General features: G+C 48.3%; 1 protein-coding gene across 3 annotated transcripts in view; it reads left to right on the plus strand.

Annotated features, from left to right (window-relative positions):
- The window catches only part of mahj (LisH and WD40 domain-containing protein mahjong), a 193,984-nt gene that overhangs the window by 13,546 nt on the left and 158,252 nt on the right, over nucleotides 1-22,186 (plus strand). For all 3 annotated transcript variants that reach the window (XM_068390118.1, XM_068390129.1, XM_068390122.1), the window contains exon 2: nucleotides 10,905-11,078. In XM_068390118.1, coding sequence (XP_068246219.1) covers nucleotides 10,926-11,078 — 153 coding nt within the window. In that variant the 5' untranslated portion in view covers nucleotides 10,905-10,925. The remainder of the gene's footprint in view (nucleotides 1-10,904; nucleotides 11,079-22,186) is intronic.

Genomic DNA, 22,186 nt, shown 5'->3' on the forward strand with positions numbered 1-22,186 from the left:
CGTCTAGTTCCAAACGGTCGCCTCAGGATGAGATCCCTGCAATGGCGATTCAAGTCCCAGTGGAATCAAGGACACGATTCCCCGGACGTCTTGGTCCCTATGGGTCCTGCGGAACGGACGGACCTTCAGTGGTGGGTGACAGACGAGAACCTACGAAAGGGAGTGGATCTTCTCGTCCTCCCCCCAGATTTATGCTGTTTTGGGACACCTCAAAGAAAGGGTGGGGGGCCCATGTTCTGAACCACAGGACCTCAGGCCTGTGGTCAGAATCAGAAAAGTGCCGCCACATAAATCTGCTAGAAATAAAGACCGTATTCCTGGCACTTAAGCAGTTCCAACAGTACCTGGCGGGTCACTCTGTGGTGGTGATGAGCGACAACACCACGGTAGTGGCTTACATCAAAAAGGAGGGAGGTACCTTTTCAGAGCAGCTATCCCATCTTGCAGTAGAGATACTGAGATGGACCGAAGCCCACTCGATTCCACTATCAGCTCGCTTCATTCCAGGCAAGAGGAATGTGCTCGCCGACAGTCTGAGCAGGGCATCTCAGATAGTGAGTACCGAGTGGTCTTTGGATCGTCTAGTAGCCAACAAAGTCCTGACTTTGTGGGGTTCCCTGACGGTGGATCTGTTCTGTCTGATGAGAAGGGTACTCAACAAGACTAGAATATTGGTCAACCTTTCGATGACCCTCATAGCTCCGCTATGGCATCACGCAGAGTGGTTCCCGGACCTTCTGCAGTTCCTGACGGAACTCCCGAGAGAACTTCCTCCTCGACACGAGCTACTCTGACAACCACATGCCAACATCTTCCACAAAGCCGTAGCATCGCTGCGGCTTCACGCCTGGAGACTATCCAGCGTCTCCTCACAGAGAGAGGCTTTTCGCAACAAGTTGCTGAAAGGATGTCTCGACACCTGCGAAAGTCATCCGCAGGGGTCTACCAGGCAGTGTGGAGAGTCTTCTGTGGTTGGTGTCGTGGAAGGGGTATCTCCACTCGATGCCACTATACCAGCAATAGCGGAGTTTCTCGTGTATTTGCGGGAAGAAATGCGCCTTTCAGTCTCGTCAGTGAAAGGCTATCGCTCAGCCTTAAGTCTTGCCTTCAGGCTGAAAGGAATGGACCCTTCCTCTTCGCTGGAACTTTCTCTTGTCATACGAAGTTATGAACTTACCTGCCCTCAGTCGGAAGTGAGAACGTGGTTCGAGTCCTCAGGTCTCTTAAGAGACCTCCTCTCGAACCATTACGCGAGGCTTCTGATCGCCACCTGACTTGGAAGACGGTGTTCCTACTATCTTTGGCCTCGGCCAAGCGGGTCAGTGAACTTCATGGTTTCTCGTATGACATCGCCCATTCAAGGGGATGGGGGGAGGTAACGTTCAGATTCGTCCCTGAGTTTGTTGCTAAGACTCAAAATCCGGGATTGCCGAACCCTCGGTTCGACTCTTTCCAAATTTCGAGTCTCCGTTCTGTAACAGATGACCCAGACCATCTCCTACTGTGCCAAGTAAGGAGTCTGAGGCTCTATCTTAAGAGAACAGCTGCAATTCGTCCTTGGGTGCAAGCATTGTTCGTGAGCACGGGAAGGACGTAGAGGATGGTCACTAAGAATACAATCTCAGCGTGGATTCGCAGGGTTATCCATCATTCCCTGAATCCCGACACTCCTCCGTCACGTCGCCCTAGGGCACATGATGTCAGAGGCATTGCTACGTCCCTGTCATTCAAGAAGAATTACTCAGTGACGCAGGTTTTACAAGCAGGGGTTTGGAAGCGTCAAACAACCTTCACAGCCCACTACCTGCAAGACGTGACCCACAGGAGGCTCGATACGTTTTCTATCAGCCCTGTGGTGGCTGCACAACAGCTGGTTTAAACCTCAGGCTCCTTAATGGACAAGTAGCAGAAGGTTGAGGGCATTGTTACCCGGTTTTAGTCTGCATGAATGAAAAGGTATGCCTGGCCCTTATTCTTTTCTTCATTCTCCCTTCTCTTGGGGAAAGCAGCATCCTGGGTTCTCTGCACAGCTGACCTCAAACCACTGCAGGTAAACCATGTTTCCTTGTGTTCCTAGTATTAAGATAATACTGTCACGTCCCCATACCCTTACGAGGTGGTATTGGGAACGTCCTATCCTAGAATTCCATCTAAAGGACTTCAGGTCAACTTCCTAGGACGAGTCACACTTCATTCCTTCACACACAAGCTTATGTGGGCCGCGGTCCTTGCAGAGCAAGGCACTTGCGAGGTGCAGGGACTCCTTATCTTGAGCACTGACACACTCAGATACTGAGTCCCCGGGCAAAAAGCCAAACGCCAGTAACGGCTGGGACTTACCACCCTACCTAAGGGTTAAGTCACCCATATTAAATAGCGTGGTTTGTATTTCGGTTACGGAACATGACAAATTCGTAGATAATTTGTATTTTTCCTAACCATACAAACCTTAGCTATTTAATCAAACTTGCCCGCCAGCCCTGTCCCCCCGGGAAGTCCTACCTCTAAGCAAAGTGACCTAGTCACAGGTGTGTGAGGGGGGAGGGGTAGCTAGTTACCCCTCTCTACCCCCTCGCTAACTAGCGAGGGGGTAGTAAAGCCTCGTTAAAATTCTAATGGCTCGTCATTTCAGCTACGCCGAAAGTAATACCCGTATTAAATAGCTAAGGTTTGTATGGTTAGGAAAAATACAAATTATCTACAAATTTCTCATTTTAACTTGATTTTCAAGATGGCTGCCTCTGTTGTTAGATTTTGTGTGTAGGGCTGCAAGACCGTCTTCCAAAAGCTGCTCTTGATCCCCACACAGTATGTAGAAATGCAGAGGGCGTGTGTGTACTTTTGGTTTATGATCGCTATGTTCGTAAGCTTGAAAGGGATAGGATTAGGGTTTTTTTATTCCCTGCAATAAAAACTAACGAACCAACTCTTAAAGACATGATGGTGGAAGGAAATCATTCCGCCAACACTATGGCGTCACAAATCATGTGACATAAACTCTACGAAGAATGACATGAAGGAAATCATTCCGCCAGCACTATGACGTCACAAATCATGTGACGTAAACTCTACGTAGAATGACTTGCAAATATGTAAATTCTCTAATTTTTCTCGCAAGGAATGTAAAGTAAATACTAACTTACAAAGCATAAGTATTTAATTTTTATAATGTAAGGGAAATATATTACTTTTAAGTAATATTTGTCCTATTAGTATACTTTCTTTAGTTAATCATCGATCTATTATAGAGATTTCACAAGCGTACAGTCAATTTACGGTACGTAGTACTCATTTCGATTGTTACAGTTCCACATTACTTTGTATCGTTATTTAATATTTCGATATTGGGAATACTAATATTAATCGTATAGCCTATTGAATTCTCATTCTAGCCCTTAGCGAAAGAGTAGAATCTCTCGCAGCGGGCAGGTCTAAATTGTGTTCTGATATGAAAGAGTTAAAAGTGCTAGTTTCAGTTCTTAAATCATTGCAGTGGAGGGTGCGACTGCTCGGACCTGTTGTTCTCCTTGCCCTGGACCTCTTCCATGCTCCCCAACCCCTGGGAGAAGGAATGTCGACAGGCGAAGGGAGGCGAGAGGCGTTAGCCCCCGAGCAGTCGTCCCCTCGAGTGTACCTGTTGACGCTTCCCAGGACACTCGCCCGTAGCCAACTCCTGGGGGTTGCAACAGTTGCGGGCACCTCGGGATGGCGTCCCAGGCCCCGCTCACCAGTAGGCTTTGTCGACGAAAGGAGGTATGACCGATGGAGGGACTCGTCTCATCAGGCACCAAGGGACAGGCATAAGTCCGCGAAGGTTCTGACTCCACCCGCCCAGCGGGGAGAGTCGCCCCGCCCAGCGGGGAGAGTCGCCCCTTCGGTCTGGCAGCTGCGTCCCGGCCTCTAGATCGTCGATGAGTCGTCCAGAACGGGAGAAACACCTTTCCTCGATGGGCAAGCCCGCAGACCCATGGTCCATCGGAAGAAAAGATAGGACCAGGACGGAGTCCTCCGTTCCAGCGACGATGCCCGTCCTACTACCTGAAGCGAAAGAACCAGACCACTCCAGGAGGATGCCTCCTCCCTGTGCGGCTCCCCCCGTCGGAGGTCCTTTGTCACGAGAACTGAGGCCCCCATCGGAGAAGGTAGAGGACGGAGAAGAAGGTTTCCGCATACAGGAGGGTGGCCTCATCCGGCGGCACCATAGGCTGTACGAACCTGAGCCCTCTACTGATGAGGTCTGGCTCTCGAGCCTCAACAGATTGGTGGATGCGCCTGGGCAGCAGAGGCCCTCGCTAGCCCTCCCTTTGGCAAGGCATGTGAAGCTGGGATTGGCGCACTTTAGCAAGGTCGTGGCCAACCATGCTGAAGCCCCCAAGAACCAGAGCGCGTCTAGACTTCTCCAGGGCCTGAAGATGCAGTCCCAGTTCTACCTCCCTAAAGGACACCACGCGGGGGCCTGCGCAGAATAACCATCAGTCGCCATCTTGGGACTGGGTGCAGCGGAGGAAAGAGCTACCACGGCACCGGTTTGTTTCTCCCCCCGCGGAGACTGCCATGATGGAGGAGCTGTCAAGGGACTTGATCCACGTATCATTGTGGCGGGATTGGTGGGCCTCCACGCTGGTAGGATTCCAGTTCGCGCATGACCTCGCATTTCCGGAAAATCAGGCCTTGCTGAAGGAGCTGATTAACTCGGGAGGTAAGGCCCTGAAGTTCCTTTCCCATCAGTCGATAACACAAACCGCCAGCTGGATTCTGAGGAAGAGAGAGACAATGCTCAGCAGGCTTGTAAGGAGGCTCCCCGACAGGGAAGCGAGGTCCCTGAGGAGCCTTCCACTGTGGGACGAGTCGGTTTTCCCCCTCAAGGAAGTGGAAGAGACAGTGGAGAGGGTGAGGAAACTAAAGGGTGTGGCGGAATCCAGGCCCCCGCCAGCAAGAAGACCTACCCATAGGAGAACTCCATCTGACGTCCCTCTCCCTCCTCGCGCCTCACCTAACCAGCCCAGGAGGGAAGCCCCTTCTGCATTCTGGCAGCAACCCTCGCAGCCCTCCCGTAGGGGAACGTCGGCTGCACAGTCAGCATTAAGTCCCTCCTATTCAGCCGCCAGAAGAGGTCGATCGGGCCGCGCCTCTCGAAGGAGATAGGGAGAGAGGTCCCCTACTCCTGCCGTAGCCTCAGGTGGGGGGATGCCTCAAACATTCGTGGCAAGCGTGGACCCGTGGACCGTGACAGTCCTGAAAGAAGGGTACAGGTTGCCCTTCCTGGTAGACCCCCCACCTCTGATACCAGATCAACAGACAGAATGGTTGGCACTGAAGGACCCCTTGAGAAGGACGGCCCTACAAGAAGAGGTCTCTGCTATGCTGGTGAAAGGGGCAATGGAGCCAGTCAAGGACCCAGGTCCAGGGTTCTACAGCAGACTCTTCCTGGTGGAGAAAGCGACAGGGGCTGGAGACCGGTCATAGATCTCTCGGCCCTCAACAGGTTCGTGTGCAAGACCAACTTCAAGATGGACACTCCGAAGTCGGTCCTAGCGGCCTTGAGGGAAGGAGACTTCAGGATGTCCATAGACCTCAAAGACGCATACTTCCAGGTCCCTGTCCACCCCTCCAGCAGGAAGTACCTAAGGGTCAAATGGGGTACCCAAACGTTACAGTTCAAGACCCTCTGCTTCGGTCTGTCCACAGCTCCTCAGGTCTTCACGAGGATCTTCACGACAGTCTCAGCCTGGGCGCACGAACAGGGCATCCGCCTGATTCGGTACCTGGACAACTGGTTGTTGCTTTCAGCCTCAGAGGAAACATTGAGGGGGCAAGGTGCGAAGCTCCTACAGTTCTGCAACGTCCTGGGTATCACCATGAACCTGAAGAAGTCTTAATTGATACCCCCCACCAGGATGACCTACCTCGGGATGGTCCTGGACTCCCGGTTGGCGAGAGCATTCCCTTCCGCGGAAAGACTGGACAACCTGAGTCAGATCCTACGGCCCTCCTGTCGGGTCAGCCCAGGAGAGCCAAGGACTGGCAGAGACTAATAGGTCACCTCGTGTCATTGGAGAAGCTAGTCCCACAGGGGAGACTCAAACTCAGGGGAGTACAGTGGAAGCTGAAGGAGGGCTGGAACCAGAGAGACTCCCCACACAAGGTGGTCCCGTTGTCCCCGGAAACGAAGGAGGTCCTCGAGTGGTGGCACGACAGTTCGAACACCCTCAAGGGGATGCCCTTCGCGGCCGATCCTCTGGAGATGCTCCTGTTCACAGATGCATCAAAGGAGGGTTGGGGTACTCATCTTCTTGACAGCACAGCGAGAGGAAGGTGTGGAACCGAGGAGAAGAACCTGCACATCAATGTGCTGGAAATGATGGCAGTGCAAAGGGCATGCCTAGAGTTTGTTCAGAACACCGTGGCACTGGTGTGCGACAACGCCACGGTGGTGGCCTACATAAAGAAGCAAGGGGGACTAAAATCAAGGGAGTTGTGCGGCCTCACGGAGTTCCTGGAATGGGCCGAAAGGGAGCAGATCAAGATCTCGGCTAGGTTCATTCCAGGGAAGAGGAACGTCCTGGCCGACGGCCTCAGCAGAATGGGTCAAGTGGTGGGGTCAGAGTGGTCCCTGCACCCAAAAGTGGCCAAGACTCTGATTCAGAAGTGGGGCTTGCCAGTAATAGACCTCTTCGTCACAAGACTGAACGCACAGCTCCCCGTGTTTTGTTCTCCTGTGCCAGACCCAGGGGCGACATTCGAGGACGCCTTCCAGCATCCTTGGGACAACCTCGACGTGTACGCCTTCCCTCCCTTCGGAATGCTCAGACAAGTCCTCGACAGGGTGAGGAGAGCGGACAACCTGTGGATGACTTTGGTAGCGACCTGGTGGCCGGAGAGAGAGTGGTTCGCGGATCTAAAGGAACTGGCTTGCGTTCCACCTTGGCCCCTTCCAGACAGGTCGGACCTTCTCCGGCAACCACACTTTCAAAGGTTCCACGAAAACCCTCGGTCCCTCTGCCTTCATGCGTGGAGGTTATCGAGCGTCTCCTGAGGAAGGAAGGGTATTTGGCGAAGACCACAACGAGGATGTCGGGTTACCTGAGACGGTCGTCAGCCGTGGTGTACCAGGCTAAATGTGCGACCTTCACGAAGTGGTGCGTTGCAAAGAACATCAAGCCGTTGAAAGCCTCCATCCTGGAGATAGCTGACTTCTTAGTCTATCTCAGGGACGAGGTAAAGATGTCTATTCCCACCATTAAAGTAGTCCGAGCCGCCCTAGGACAGGTCTTCCTCCTGAAGGGCATCGACCTAGGTTCCTCCAGACACATCTCGATGATCATCAAGAGCTTCGAGCAATCATGCCATCCTCAAACGGTTAGAGTGTCCCAATGGGACGTAGCTAGGGTCCTGAAGATGTTGACGGAAACTCCCTTCGAACCCCTTAAGGGCATCTTAGACAAGGAGCTCACCCTCAAGACAGTTTTTCTGTTAGCACTGGCATCGGCAAAACGGGTAGGGGAGCTACATGGACTCTCATACGAGGTGTCACACTCGAAGGGATGGCATGAAGCTACCTTCAAATTCGTACCGTCCTTCGTGGCCAAGACCCAGAACCCCGCAGTCTGGGACCCCAAGTTCGAAGGCTTCTTGGTGCCGGCAATTCCATGTACAGACAACCCGAAGGACTTGTGGCTTGTCAGAGCAGTACGGAAGTACTTGGAGAGGACAGTCAGGCTTAGATCCGAAATCAAGAATCTGGTCGTTTCTTCAGGTTTAGTGAAGAAACCAGTCTCCAAAAGCACGATCTCCTTCTGGCTACGGCAAGTGATCATGAGGGCCTACAGTAGTGCAGGGATGCCTATTCCGGGTAAGCCTAGACCCCACGACATCAGAAGGCTGAGTACTTCGTTGGCCTTTGAAAAGAACATGGCAGTCGGCCAAATCGTACGGGTGGGTACTTGGACGGACCAATCAGTCAAACTTCACAGCTCACTACTTGAAGGAATGTTCGAGGAGGTCCTTGGATGGATTCTCTCTCGGTCCCGTCATTTCAGCGCTTAAGTCCAAGAGACACAGGTTCCTTCCTTACCCCCCTGTTCCCTTATTACCCTCCCTGAAATGACACCAAAAACCTTTGACTGCCAGGACATACATCATCAGTGAATGGATACGTCTCCGAAGAATTTTACAGAGGTGAGTTACTTAGACACTAAGATAGTTTTTTGGGTAGTTTTCCCTATTTTCTCTTGTTTTCTCTTGAAGGGTCACCAGAACCTAGCCTCCTATCTAGGTTCTCCCCCCTTTCTCTCCTCATCACGGTCTCTGGGTCCTGTGGTACACTCCCACCTCCTAAGGTAAAAGTCTCCTAAGAAAGTAGTTCGAGGTAAGTACTTCGTGTTGGAACAAATTTGTATTTTTCCTAACAGTACTTACCTCGAACTACTTTCGGTTTATGGCCCGCCCATCCTACCCCGAGTGCCTTACAGGACTTAATAGAAACCTAACTGACAAAACTTACTGGAGAGCGAGACCTGAGCAAGCATGCTCTCTGACCCCGGGTCGTCTCTGGGCGCGTATCACTCCGCCAGAGATGCCCCGCATAGAAAACGGGAGTAGGGTAAACTACACAAATTTCTGGTCGGATGGGAGGAGATCCCAGATACTCCTAAGAAAGTAGTTTGAGGTAAGTACTGTTAGGAAAAATACAAATTACTTAAAATTTGTGATTTTAAAATGAAAATTCCATTTTTCAACTAGATCTGGACCTTTATTGAGAATCAGCAAGACCATGTAGAGCTCCTAGGGAGCTCAAGCCGCGGGAAACATTTCACTTGAAGAAAGAGGTAGCAGATAAAGCTTAAACCCTTGAGACTTCCCCCAAATAGTTTATTACTGATGAATCTAGTAGGAAACAGCATGAATTTATCTGTGCCGCAAGTAATTTTGATGAACGGAGGATCTCCATCACCTTGGTGTAGGAGTTTGTGTTCAAGACCCAAAACTCAGCCATTCACGACCAGGGATCCTTCTTCACATACTCCCTGTAAGAAGTGACTACTTGGGAACAGTATGAATTACTTCCTTGTTCTTAGAGGACACCACAGTTCCTCCTACAGCAGAGTAAGAGAAACCTCATTTCCCTACAGGTGATGAGACGGAAGAACCATCACTAATTCGTGCACACGAAGTTACACATATCGTATCTATCCCAGCTTTCAGGAAGAACCTGTCAGGGTTGCAATTCTAGAAGATGAGAGTTGGGTAATGACTAAACTACCCTGCCCATTACCTACAGAGTATACCCACTGGTATACAGATTGTGATGCAGACTTAGCCCCTTCATGGGACAAGATATATCTCGTCAAAAATAGCAGTTGTACTGGAAGTCTACAATACGAGTTACATTGACTATCCATTTTACTCCTCTTTTCTAGCCTTTTCTTGGGGTGCAGCAGTAACTCCGTTATTTGCTGGAATGTAGGCTACATGTAGGGGAGCCACATGATCAAGCAACTTTTTGTACAAATAAGTTTTGCTTAGAAGTTTCTCTCCCTTCCTCTCAGATGAGGCAGAGGATGGCCAAATGTGTGTAACCCATTGTCCATAATGACCGCGCAATACATTCTGACAACATATCCTCCATTCTTATATATGGTAGATTTTCCTTGACCATCTACCAGTTCCAGGTAGTGACTTGGCCTAAAACCAACTGTATCTTCATGCCCAGATTGTTAGGAGGTTGGCAGGATTCTTCACTTTCGTTCCTTTACAGGACCAGAATGGTTGGACATTTCCTAGGATAGTAAACAAGCCAGTTTGGTGATAGGGACTTCCTTCTGCCTAAGAATAAGTCCTATTAGAGGTTGAGGGTTTGTATTCTTGTGGGAACAAATCACAAATATTAATAGTACAGTACTTTATATTTTTCTTAACTATACAAACTGAAATCATGTAAGTTTCACTTCCCTCCTCAACCACCCTCAGGTCCTAGGTTTAAGGTCAAAGTGAAGGCTCAATGGCCTTTCAGATGGGCAGGGTTTCCCATTAAAGATTTCACAGCCATATCCAGTTTTGTTGAAAGTATACTCAAATTATAGGACTCAGGTTTGTATTATTATTATTATTATTATTATTATTATTATTATTATTATTACTACTACAAGCTAAGCTACAACCCTAGTTAGAAAAGAGGATTCTATAAGCCTAAGGGCTCCTAGAGCCCAGCGAGGAAAGAAAATGAGATAAATATATTACAAGAGAAGTCATGAATAACCAAAATAAAATATTTCAAGAACAGTAATAACATTAAATTAGATGTTTCATATATGAACTATAAAAACTTAAGAGAAACAAGATAGTGTACCCTCAAGCAAGAGAACTCTAAAACCAAGACAGTGGAAGACCATGGTACAGATGTTATGGCACTACCCATGACTAGAGAACAATGGTTTGATTTTGGAGTGTCCTCCTAGATGAGCTGCTTTACATAGCTAAAGTCTCTTTGACCCTTACCAAAAGGAAAGTAGCCACTGAACAATTACATTGCAAGAGTTAACCATTTAAGCAAAGAAAAATTATTTGGTAACCTTAGTGTTGTAAGGGGAATGCGTAAAGAATAGGCCAGGCTATTCGGTCTATGTGTAGGCAAAGTAAAAATGAGCCGTAACCAGAGAGAGGGATCCAATGTAGTACTGTCTGGCCAGTCAAAGGATCCAATAACTTTATCAGTAGTATCTCGATGGGTAGTTGGTGCCCTGGCCAACCTACTACCTACAAGTAGGAATAATGCAAGTTAATTTTAAAATTTGTGATTTTGTTAAATGGATGTTTTTTTAGATCATATCTGGTCTTAGAGATTCTGTATAACCCAGTTTTAATTGTTGAATTAAGTGTTAAATGCCACCTTTTCTTCTTTTCAGAATAAGTTTAAGACAGTAGATATGCCTAGCTCTAACCGAGATGTAGTTCAGGAGTTGCAAGAAATACTCAAGCAGTGGGAAGAAGACCAAGCAGTTCCCACTAAAGACCCAACACCTCACCTTATTAAACTATGTCATCTTTTTGAAAGGGAAACAGTAAATTTCTTGAAAAAGGTTTGTATTGTGATATCTATATACAGTAGTCTATACTTGTATATGCTTGTAGAAAGCTAAAGCTAATTTGTTCCGTAACTGGAATACAAACCACGCTATTTATTATGGGTTATACTTTCAGCGGAGCTGAAATGACGATCCATTAAAATTTAGCGAGGGTTAACTACCCACACCGCTAGTTAGTGGGGGTAGGGGGGGTAGCTTGCTACCACTCCCGTTCACACACCTGTGGTTTAGTCACATTACTTTTGGCTCGGATCGAGAGTGGTTGTTTCCTCTCTCCCTCCTCGCCTATTCTGGACTGCCATTTATTTTTGTCTTTTAACTTACTTTTTCTTATATTTGTATATATATGAAAACATTCTTTGTTTATGTATACTGTATATATATATATATATGTGTATAGAAATGTGATAAGTTTCCTTTTCAGTGTTTGTGCTGTGTGTGTGATACATATACGACAACGATGCTTGCGTACATTAGGAAGGCCAGCACAGTTACACTTCGTGGGGAACGACCTCTCCCTCTCTGGTCCATTGATCTTCCCGTCGGCATATAACCATTAACTCGGCTGCCGCAAGGGAATCCTCATCGCTTGGACCCTCTTCATTCAACTATTGTCTTCGCCTTTTCCTTTTTTCCTACGGAAAACATGGATTTCTGAGCGAAGGGAATGTGGCCTATCAAAGTTTGACTACGGTCTTTCTCTTCTCGAGGTCGTTCACCTTTACAACAACAGTTTACTATTGGGAAGCTCCTTTTCCGTGCGCGGGTTAGGTTGCTCGTCCGATTGTGTGTCTCAATTATTTTTAGTGAAATTGTAACTGTATTTTAACTTTTCAGCTTTTCTCCGTGGGGAACACTTCCCTTCAGAGGATCAGTAGTTCTCACTATTAGTGAATATTCTTAGCTGATTTAATTAATTGTAATTCTGTTTTTATTACAGTTTCTCCGCTCCCCCATTCTCCTGTGGATGTCGACTGGGGAAGGAAGGGCGCAATACTTAATTTTATGTTGTTCCCTCGCGGTTCCTTTTCGGAGTTCCTCCCTGGGGAATTTGTTAAATAATTAATTTTATTGTCGGCGCAATACTTATTTTATGTTGTTCCCTCGGGGTTCCTCCCTAGAGAATTTCTGTTGAATAATTAATTTTATTTTTTCCCAGTTAACTATGCAGTTTTTCTTCGTTCGACTAAGAGTGCCAACGAAGCAGAGCTGTTCTGTTCATGCCTGGGGAATCTGCTGTCACTGCCGTCCCTCAGAGGAAGTCGTCATGGGCGTCATCACTTCTCTTAGAAGTACTCCCGTGACAACATGACCAGGACTTCAGATCATCTTAGAACGCTAAAAGGAGGTTCGTCTCCAGGGGTTGGACACTTCCCTTCCGAGGGAAGTTTCCTCCCCTGGTGTGAGGTTGTTTCTCCCTTCAGAGGGAGAACTTCCCACATCTTAATAAATTCATCGTCTCCGACTGCTGTTGCTGCCTTCGCCCAAACTTCTCTCCCCCCTTGCTGAGTTTCTCTTCCTTCAGGGGCGGAGCACAGTCTTGGCAAGTCTCTTCTACGAAGTGCTTACCCCTCTCGTTCGCGAGAGAGGCCACTCATAGAGACTCCTCTTCGGAGGATCGCTACTGTTGAGGTCAGCTTGCTGATCCACCGGCCCTCAATGGGCGTCTTCTAATCTCTTCTACCAAGTGTTCACCTCTCTCGTTCACGAGAGAGGCCACTCATAGAGACTCCTCTTCGGAGGATCGCTACTGTTAAGGTCAGCTTGCTGATCCACCGGCCCTCAATGGGCGTCTTCTAGTCTCTTCTACGAAGTGTTCACCTCTCTCGTTCACGAGAGAGGCCACTCATAGAGACTCTTCTTCGGAGGATTGCTACTGTTAAAAGTCAGCTTGCAGATCCACCGGCCCTCAATGGGCGTCTTCTAATCTCTTCTACGAAGTGTTCACCTCTCTCGTTCGCGAGAGAGGCCACTCATAGAGACTCATCTTCGAAGGATCGCTGCTGTTAAAGGTCAGCTTGCTGATTCACTGGCCCTCATGGGCGTCATCGCAGGTGTCTTCAAGTCTCTTCTATGAAGTATTCACCTCTTTCGTTCGCGAGAGAGGCCACTCATAGAGACGCCTCTTTGGAGGATCAAGCAAACCTACCAGCGCAGCAGACCTAACAGCGCAACCTTGCGCTGCAACTTAGTCCGTGGACTTTGGTCCTGGACTCTTAACGCGGACCTTTTTACCGACCCCATCGGTGGATGCTCGGCCTTCCAAAGGGCATATCCCAGTTCCTGATCGTCCTGCCAGCTGATCTACCAGTGCAACCTTGTGCTGCAACGTAGTCCTTTTGGACTTCGGTCCTGGACTCTAATGTGGACCTTTTTACGGTCCCCATCGGTGGATGCTCGCCCTTCCAAAGGGCACATCCCAGTTCCTGATCGTCCTGTCAGCTGCCCTGCCAACCTATTAGCGCTACCTTCGCACGTGCGCGCGCGCCAACAGTCTTCCGCGTGCGCTGACGATCTCTAGCACTCGGGCGCCGATAGTCTCCCACGCGCACGCCGATGGTGTCCCGTGCACGCCAATAGTATTGCGAGGGCACGCGCCAATAGTCTTGCGCGTGCGCCAACAGTCTTGCGCGCGCGCCAACAGTATTGCGTCCAAGTGTGGCAACAGTGTTCCGTGCGCGCACCGACGATCTTCCGCGCGCGTGCGCGCCGATGATTTTCCGCTCGCGCGAGTGCCGATGATTTTCCGCGCGCGCCAACGATCTTCTGCTCGCGTGCGCGCCAATAGTCTTGCATGCACATGGCAACAGTTCTGCGCGCGCGCCGACTTTCTTCCGCGCACGGGCGCCGATGGTCTCCCGTGCGCACGCGCGAGCTCACCAACAGTCTACCGCGTATGCACGCCGACAGTCTTCCGAGCGCGCGTCGACGGTCTTCCGCGCATGCGCGCCAACGGCCTTCCGCGCACGTGCGCCGGCAGCCTTCACGCGTGCGCGCGCCAACGGTCTTCTGCACGCGTGCGCGCGCCAACGGTCTTCTGCACGCGTGCGCGCGCCAACGGTCTTCTGCACGTGTGCGCGCGCCAACGGCCTTCTGCACGCGGGCGCCGGTGGTCTTCCGCACGCGCGCGCCAACTGTCTCCACATAGTACTTTCACGCACGCGCCAACGCACCCACCCTTGCGCAACCAGTCACACGCTTCGGCGCATTCTAGGGAAAATGACAAAACTACACAGTGCCTTACTGCGCGCCAGCGGTCTTCCTTACTTTCCTGCGCCCTCCTGCGCAGTTACGGTCTCGGATTCAATGCGCCAACTCGTGCCAAAGATCAAAGCTTGCAGATCCAATGCACCAGCTCTTGCCTAAGAGCCAGCACTTGCCTGCTCTCCAGGCAGATATTAAACACCATCATCATCGTGTGTGCCATCGCTCCAGTACTCTCCTACACACTCGCGCAATAGTTAGTAAAAAGGAATAAAACTTTTTGGACAGGTCACCATTGCCCCATTCCTCCCCACAAACACATAAACATTGCCACCGGGAAAAGAGGAATAAGGCTTCACAGAAGGATTCAAGATTCCAAAGATTCCATCCTACAAGGGGAATCGAAACGGGGAATCCTTGGTCCCTGTCTCTTCTGAAGTTTCTTTTTCCTTGACAGATCGGTTTCTAACAGACCATTCAGTGATGTGATGGACAACACACAACATAGAGACTCACATCGACAAGCAAGAATGAGCTTGCTCGTAGCCTCTTCCCATCTAACAGTATAAACACTAAGATGGGCCAAAGTCCGTTCGGTACCACTATCAGCCCGCTTCATTCCAGACTAGAAGAACGTGCTCGCCGACAATCTACACAGCATCTCATGAGGTATACCGAATGGACTTTGGATCGCCTTGTAGCCAACAGAGTCCCAACTTTACGAGGTCCTCCAACTAGGGGTCTGTTCGCAACGCTCCTGAATCTCGGCTGCCGTTGCTCCCCAGTCCTAGACTCCAAGGCTCTCTGGTAACAACGGTGGGTACAACAATGACGTTTACGTCTCATCCCTGTTTTATCTGGAGAAGGGCACTCGAGAAGGCTAGAACATCGGTCAACCTCTCAAGGACTCTCCTAGCTCCGCTATGGCATTATGCAGAACGGTTTCCAATCCTTTTGCAGCGCTTGATAGTCTCTCCAAGAGAACCCTCTCCACATCACAGACAACCCACTTCGACACCTACCACAAGCTATAGCTCTGCTATTATTGTACGCTTGGAGACTGCCCAATACCTGTTTGCGAAAACGTTGTCTAAATATCTGAAGAATTCCTCAGCATCAGTCTACCAGGCAGTATAACATCTTATGTGGTTGGTGTCATGTGAAAGTGTGTCTCTCCACTTGATACCTCGATTCCAGCAATAGCGGAATCCTCGAGTATATACAAGAGGAAAAGACCCCCTATTCAGTTTCGACAGGTAAAGATGATCATCAAATTTGATCCTTCACCTTCAAATTGAAAGAAAAAGACACCCTCTCTTCGATAGACTTTTCCTAACTCATATGGACTTACAACTTGCCTTTCCCCTGTCGGAATTGAGACCTTCCTCTCGGAACTTAGTGCAAATTCTCTGATCCCCAAAGGGACCTCCTTGTGTTCCACTTCACCAGGCAACAAATTTTCTCCTGATTTAGAAACGCAATGTTCCTACACACTCGGACAGCAACCATACGAGTCAAGGAACTTCATGGTCTCTCTTTCGACATCACCCATTATTGAGAAGGGCGAAAGACAATGTTCAATTTCGTACCTGAGTATGTCGCCAGACACAGTCTCTAGAGGTGACGGATCCTACACAAGTCTCCACTCGGTAGCGGACGATCCAGATCATCCGTTGCTGTACCCAGGGTAAGGTATGAGACTTTACCTAAAGAAAACAGTAACAGCCCACCCGGGTCCCTTCTCTTGTCATCAGCACTGGGAGAGACTAGAGAAGGATCACCAAACATCATCTCGACATGACGACTCAGAGTGTCAGGGGCATATCTATGCCCCTGGTCCTTCTTAGCAGATTACTCTGTGATGCAGGTTTTACAAGAAGGATGTGAATGCTCCAGGTGACTTTCACAACCTTTCTCCTGCAAGACGTGACCCACAGGAACTTGATACGATCTCTATCGGTGCAGTGGTGGCTGCACAACAGCTGGTTGTATACCTCAAGCTCTTTATTGGACAAGTAGCAGAAGGTTGAGGTCACTGTTACCCGGTTTTAGTCTGCGTGAATGAAAAGATTTGACTGGCTCTTATTCTTTTCTTCATCCTACCCTCTTGTGGGGAAAGCAGCATCCTGGGTTCTCTGCATAAACTGACCTCAAACCACTGCAGGTAAACCATGCTCCGTTGTGTACCTAGTATTAAGCTAATACTGTTGCGTCCTCATACCCTGGGGAGGTGGTATTGGGAAGTCTTGGTTACATCAGGTTTTTCCCACATACATACATACATATACCAAGGCACTTCCCCCAATTTTGGGGGTTAGCCGACATCAACAATGAAACAAAAAAAAAAAAGGGGGGGGGGACCTCTACTCTCTACGTTCCCCCAGCCTAACAAGGGACTCAACCGAGTTCAGATGGTACTGCTAGGGTGCCACAGCCCACCCTCCCACATTATCCACCACAGATGAAGCTTCATAATGCTGAATCCCCTACTGCTGCTACCTCCGTGGTCATCTAAGGCATCGTAGGCAGCAGCAGGGCCTACCGGAACTGCGTCACAATCGCTCGCCATTCATTCCTATTTCTAGCACGCTCTCTTGCCTCTCTCACATCTATCCTCCTATCACCCAGAGCTTTCTTCACTCCATCCATCCACCCAAACCTTGGCCTTCCTCTTGTACTTCTCCCATCAACTCTTGCATTCATCACCTTCTTTAGCAGACAGCCATTTTCCATTCTCTCAACATGGCCAAACTCATTTCTTACACCCGTTCTCACTCTCACCACTTCGTTCCTAACCCTATCTACTCGAGATACACCAGCCATACTCCTTAGACACTTCATCTCAAACACATTCAATTTCTGTCTCTCCGTCACTTTCATTCCCCACAACTCCGATCCATACATCACAGTTGGTACAATCACTTTCTCATATAGAACTCTCTTTACATTCATGCCCAACCCTCTATTTTTTACTACTCCCTTAACTGCCCCCAACACTTTGCAACCTTCATTCACTCAACAGACCCCAAGTACTTAAACTGATCCACCTCCTCAAGTAACTCTCCATTCAACATGACATTCAACCTTGCACCACCTTCCCTTCTCGTACATCTCATAACCTTACTCTTGCCCACATTAACTCTCAACTTCCTTCTCTCACACACACTTCCAAATTCAGTCACTAATCGGCCAAGCTTCTCTTCTGTGTCTGCAACCAGTACAGTATCATCCGCAAACAACAACTGATTTACCTCCCATTCGTTTCCTACATAGACTCGGAATAACTTTACTTAGACAGTCACACTTGTGCACGTCTCAACACAGCTTACGTAGGCTGAGGACCTTGCGTAGCAAGGTTTAGCGAGGGCAGGGACTCCTTATTTTTGAGTACAGTACTAACATTCTCAGATAAGGAGCCCCCCGGGCAAAGCCAAAAGCCAGATTGGCAGGGATGTCCACCTTTCCTAATGGGTGAGTCACCCCTAATAAATAGCGTGGTTTGTATTCCAGTTACGGAACAAATGACAAATTCGTAGATAATTTGTATTATTCCTAACTATACAAACCTTAGCTATTTATACAAACTTGACCGCCATCCCTATCCCCCTTGAAGTCCTACCTCCAAGCAAAGTGACTAAATCACAGGTGTGTGAACGGGAGTGGTAGCAAGCTAACCCCCCCCTACCCCTGCTAACTAGCGGTGTGGGTAGTTAACTCTCGCTAAATTTTAATGGCTCGTCATTTCAGCTCCGCTGAAAGTGTAACCCCCAATAAATAGCTAGGGTTTGTATAGTTAGGAAAAATACAAATCATCTACGAATTTGTCCTTTTTTTTCCCAGCATAAATACAAACTCACGTCCTTTATGGGGGATAGAATATCAGCAAAGATGGAGGATACAGCAATTAAATTTAAAACAAGGTGTAAACAGGTGGCCAGTACTTATCAGCCAGGAGCGGGGAAGCCCCGCCACTGACTAGGGATTTTTGGCAAGATTAGTTCTTTTCTCTTTATACCTTACCATCATGTTAGGGAGTGTTTCTGTTGGGATGCCTGTGGACATGCGGAGTTGCTTGAGGGTGTCGAGACATTGGGGGCACCTTTATAAGTGCGAAGAAGGATCCCTATCTATTGTGCCTTGCTTGCAAAGGACATTCCTGTAGTTAGAGGAATCTCCTTGTGACCAGTGTTGGGAATGGTCACCTCCCAGTGGGTTGTATATGGCAGGAGAAGGAAGAGGAGGTCCTAAAAGGATTCTTCCCCTTCGGGGTCATCGTCAAAGTTAAAGAAATCCCAACCTACTCCTCTGATCCCTGGTGTGCTTCCCTCTGACCCTTCTGGCCTTGAGATTTAGGCTAAATCTCAAGGCCAGAAGACCTTCCTGTTTCCTCCAGAGGAGCCCTAATCAGATTTGCAGGTTGATGATGCCCTGCGAGTTTTATGAACTCTTTGTCCCCCCTTCCAAGGAGTTGTTAGTGACAGCGCTGGCTTTGAAGGAAACACGGGAGTGTATTTGCTCCTACCCTGGACACCTTGAGCTTATCCCCTTCAAGGTCAGAGAAGAGTGTCTCCTTATCGGGCTCCTCCCTTCAAAGCCGTCCACCATCACACCAGTCTCAGTATCAGCTCTCGAGACTAGCAGCAGAGACATGCTTAATGTTAGCATGTCTCCTGCACTCCCTCTCTCTGGGACACTTGCGTTGCTTGTACAGTTTATGAGAAGCACACTTCTCTTATGGATCTATGTGTCGGCGAGCAAAAGTTTCTCAAAAGCCTTGGGTGCTCTAACTAGCTTGAGAGTACACATAGACTAACTAACCTGTCCACACTGGACAGCCTCTCCTCTCCTGAGCCTGTAGTAGTAGGATGCACTAAATCCCTATGTGCCTCACTGGTGCGTGCTCACCCAATGAGAGGTTGGGAACAGTTGTTACTACACGCACCTTACCACTTCACACACAACCCAGAGTCGTCTCAACATTTCGTGCGTCACTCAGATGCGCCTCGCCCATTCGAGCACTACCCAAACGGCGCTCAGATCCTGAGTCTCCTGATGCCACAGAGGATAGGAGATCAGTAAAGATGTTAAAATAGATCTATCACATATAAGTTATGAAGAAAGACACATGTCAACTTGTTCAACTTGAAAACATTCACTGCAAGTTTGAATTTTTAAAGTTCCACCAATTCAGTTGGGTAATTAGGATGATAATTCCTCAATAGATAGATACGTCATTTACCTCAGTTTAGCCATTACTAAGGTTGTATATTCTATTACTTATGTTAGTATCTTCTATGTTCCAAGTGAGTCATCAGTCATCCCTTTTGACTAAGTAAAGTTTTACAAGGAAAATGGTGTCCTCTTTCTATGACTAAAGAGTCACTCGGGAAGATCTTCAATGCTCTGTCTTGTTCAGCCATCTTATAGACTCTCGTAATGCTTAAACTCGAGTGGCCTCTTGAGGGCTGGACCTGGAAATCTCAAGACCTGGACAATGTATTCGCAGCAGCCCTAGCAATAGCTTTACAAATACATGGCAAAGCTGTACATGGAATAACTGCCCTCTCAAAGCTTAAATTGGATCACCCCAAGATTAATTCTGGATAAGACTCAGACCAGTGGTCACCATTCACCAGACAGTAGGCTATGTACGAGGCAGGGATGGTCATATCAGATGCACAAACCCCAACAGCCCTGTTCTACTGTTGCAGTGATGACCTCAGAACTGCTGGGATGCAGGAGGCTGATCTCCTAGCTAATATCAAACGTCTCTCAGTGAAAGAGGAAAGCATCCTGTTGCACAGGATCAAGTTCAGAAAAACGGTACAACAGAATGTTCCGGGCAACCTTCGTGGTCAGGCCTCACTGTGTTAATTTACGACTAGGTGTTCACAGCCCGGGAGTACCCGCACCTTTGACTACAGTAGTGAGATGATCAAGGGCAAAATCTTCCATGGAATTGCCGACCCGGAAATTCTTGCAGACCTCCTCGAGGCCCCCAAAACTGATAGCTTCTCTGACGAGATTGTATCATTCGTAGCTCAGAAGAAACAAGGTAAATCTGGGTCTCTCACAAATAGTTCCAAACAAACTAACTACTTGACTGCCAAGTGCTGGGCATGCAGTGCAGCAAGTCATGACCAGCGCAATGACAGGAACACTAGAGCTAAATAATGCCCAGCATGGTCGTCAACATGAGCAAGGTGTTCCATTAAAGGACATTACTCATCGTCATGAAGAAAATGTTCAACATGCAATAAGTGGGGACTTAGAGAGCTATTCCAAATACTGCACCCAGAGCAAGGTTTCAAGAGGACTGAAATCTCACTGGGAACCCAAAGATAAGCATAACGTTAATGCATGTCAGGTGGAAGATGACCTGCTAGCATTTGACCAGTTGTGTAGCTTGAGTCTTCACGGGAGCAGCAACCAAAAGCATCCAAACCGATCACCGATAGCCCACCATATCTTCAATGATAGATGGATTGAATGCCCCTCAAAAATACATCCCACAATTGTAATTGACCTGATACCCTTGCCTAAAGACCAGGAAGAGCTTGGTTACCCCATTAGTGACAGCTGAAGACTCAAGAGGCTATCCATCCCTATGGATGCTGACTCCGGATGCCAGAGCTCGGTGATTCCTATCAAGTCTGTTTTGGCAATGGGTTACACCGAGAATGACATCATGCTAGTGAAACTCGCTATGTTAGGCACCAATAGGGAGGACATGGGTATCGAGGGAGGTATAATAGTTCACTCATGCATCCATGATCAGACAGGATCTGTTAGGTCAGCCAAACAGTTGGTATATGTGTCACCGAAGACTGAAAAAGCATTCTTATGCAGAGAAGCACTGGAAAAGCTGGGTGTCATTCCAGCAAACTTCTTGGAGTTAGCAGCATGAACCACCACCTGACCTTATTTCATCCTTAGAGAGCACAGACGATCCGGCCTGCCATTGCCCCAAGCGAGATCAAGCACCCCCACTTTTGCCAAAGTTGTTGCCACCAGGACTAACAGCTACAGAGGAAGATGTACCAGCACTCAAAGATTGGCTCCGGGACTATTATGGTGACAATGCTTCCAACGTCTTTGAGCACCGACCCTTCCCCATGATAAAATGTGAATCCTTGCAACTACATGTTGACCTAGACGCCAAACTATTGGCTGTGCACAAACCCATCCTGGTGCCCATACATTGTCATGACAAAGTTCTCAAAGACTTTTAGCTTGATATTAGTATTGGAGTTCTTGAACGGGTTAGTCCAAGCGCACCTGTCACATGGTGCTCTAAGATAGTTGTCACAGCTAAAGCTGATGGAAGTCCCAGATGCAGAGTGGACTTACAGCCACAGAATCGTCATGCTGTATGACAGACCCCCATGTCCCTAGTCCATTCCATTTTGCTTATCGAATCCCGTAGAACACTAGAAAGTCTATCACAGATGTATGGAACGGATATCACTCGGTACCAATCAGTGAAGAGGACAGACACATCACCTTCATCACCTCATGGGGTAGATTCCGGTACAAGGTCGCACCCCAAGGATTCCTTGCCAGTGGTGATGCATACACTCAGAGATTTGACAGCATTATTGCAGACTTCCCTGACAAAGTGAAATATGTTGATAATACTTTATGTGGGCAGAGTTAGGCTAGTTGAGGCATCTTTCTTCCAAACCTGTGAGTGACTTGAACTCTGCGCATAAAAGGTCATTAGTTTTCCCAGGATTCAGTGGAGTTTGCTGGGCTCAGTGGCAGCCCTACTGAAGTAGATTTTTATTGCTATACGTAAAGCAATATTACATATTTTTCAAGATTTCATTATTTTTAAAGCAGTGACATTTTCCAGGATTTTACTTCTTCCGATATGGCCACTATTTTGTTTGTTTTTC

This window comes from Palaemon carinicauda, chromosome 1, assembly GCF_036898095.1.
Source record: "Palaemon carinicauda isolate YSFRI2023 chromosome 1, ASM3689809v2, whole genome shotgun sequence".
Taxonomy (NCBI): domain Eukaryota; kingdom Metazoa; phylum Arthropoda; class Malacostraca; order Decapoda; family Palaemonidae; genus Palaemon; species Palaemon carinicauda.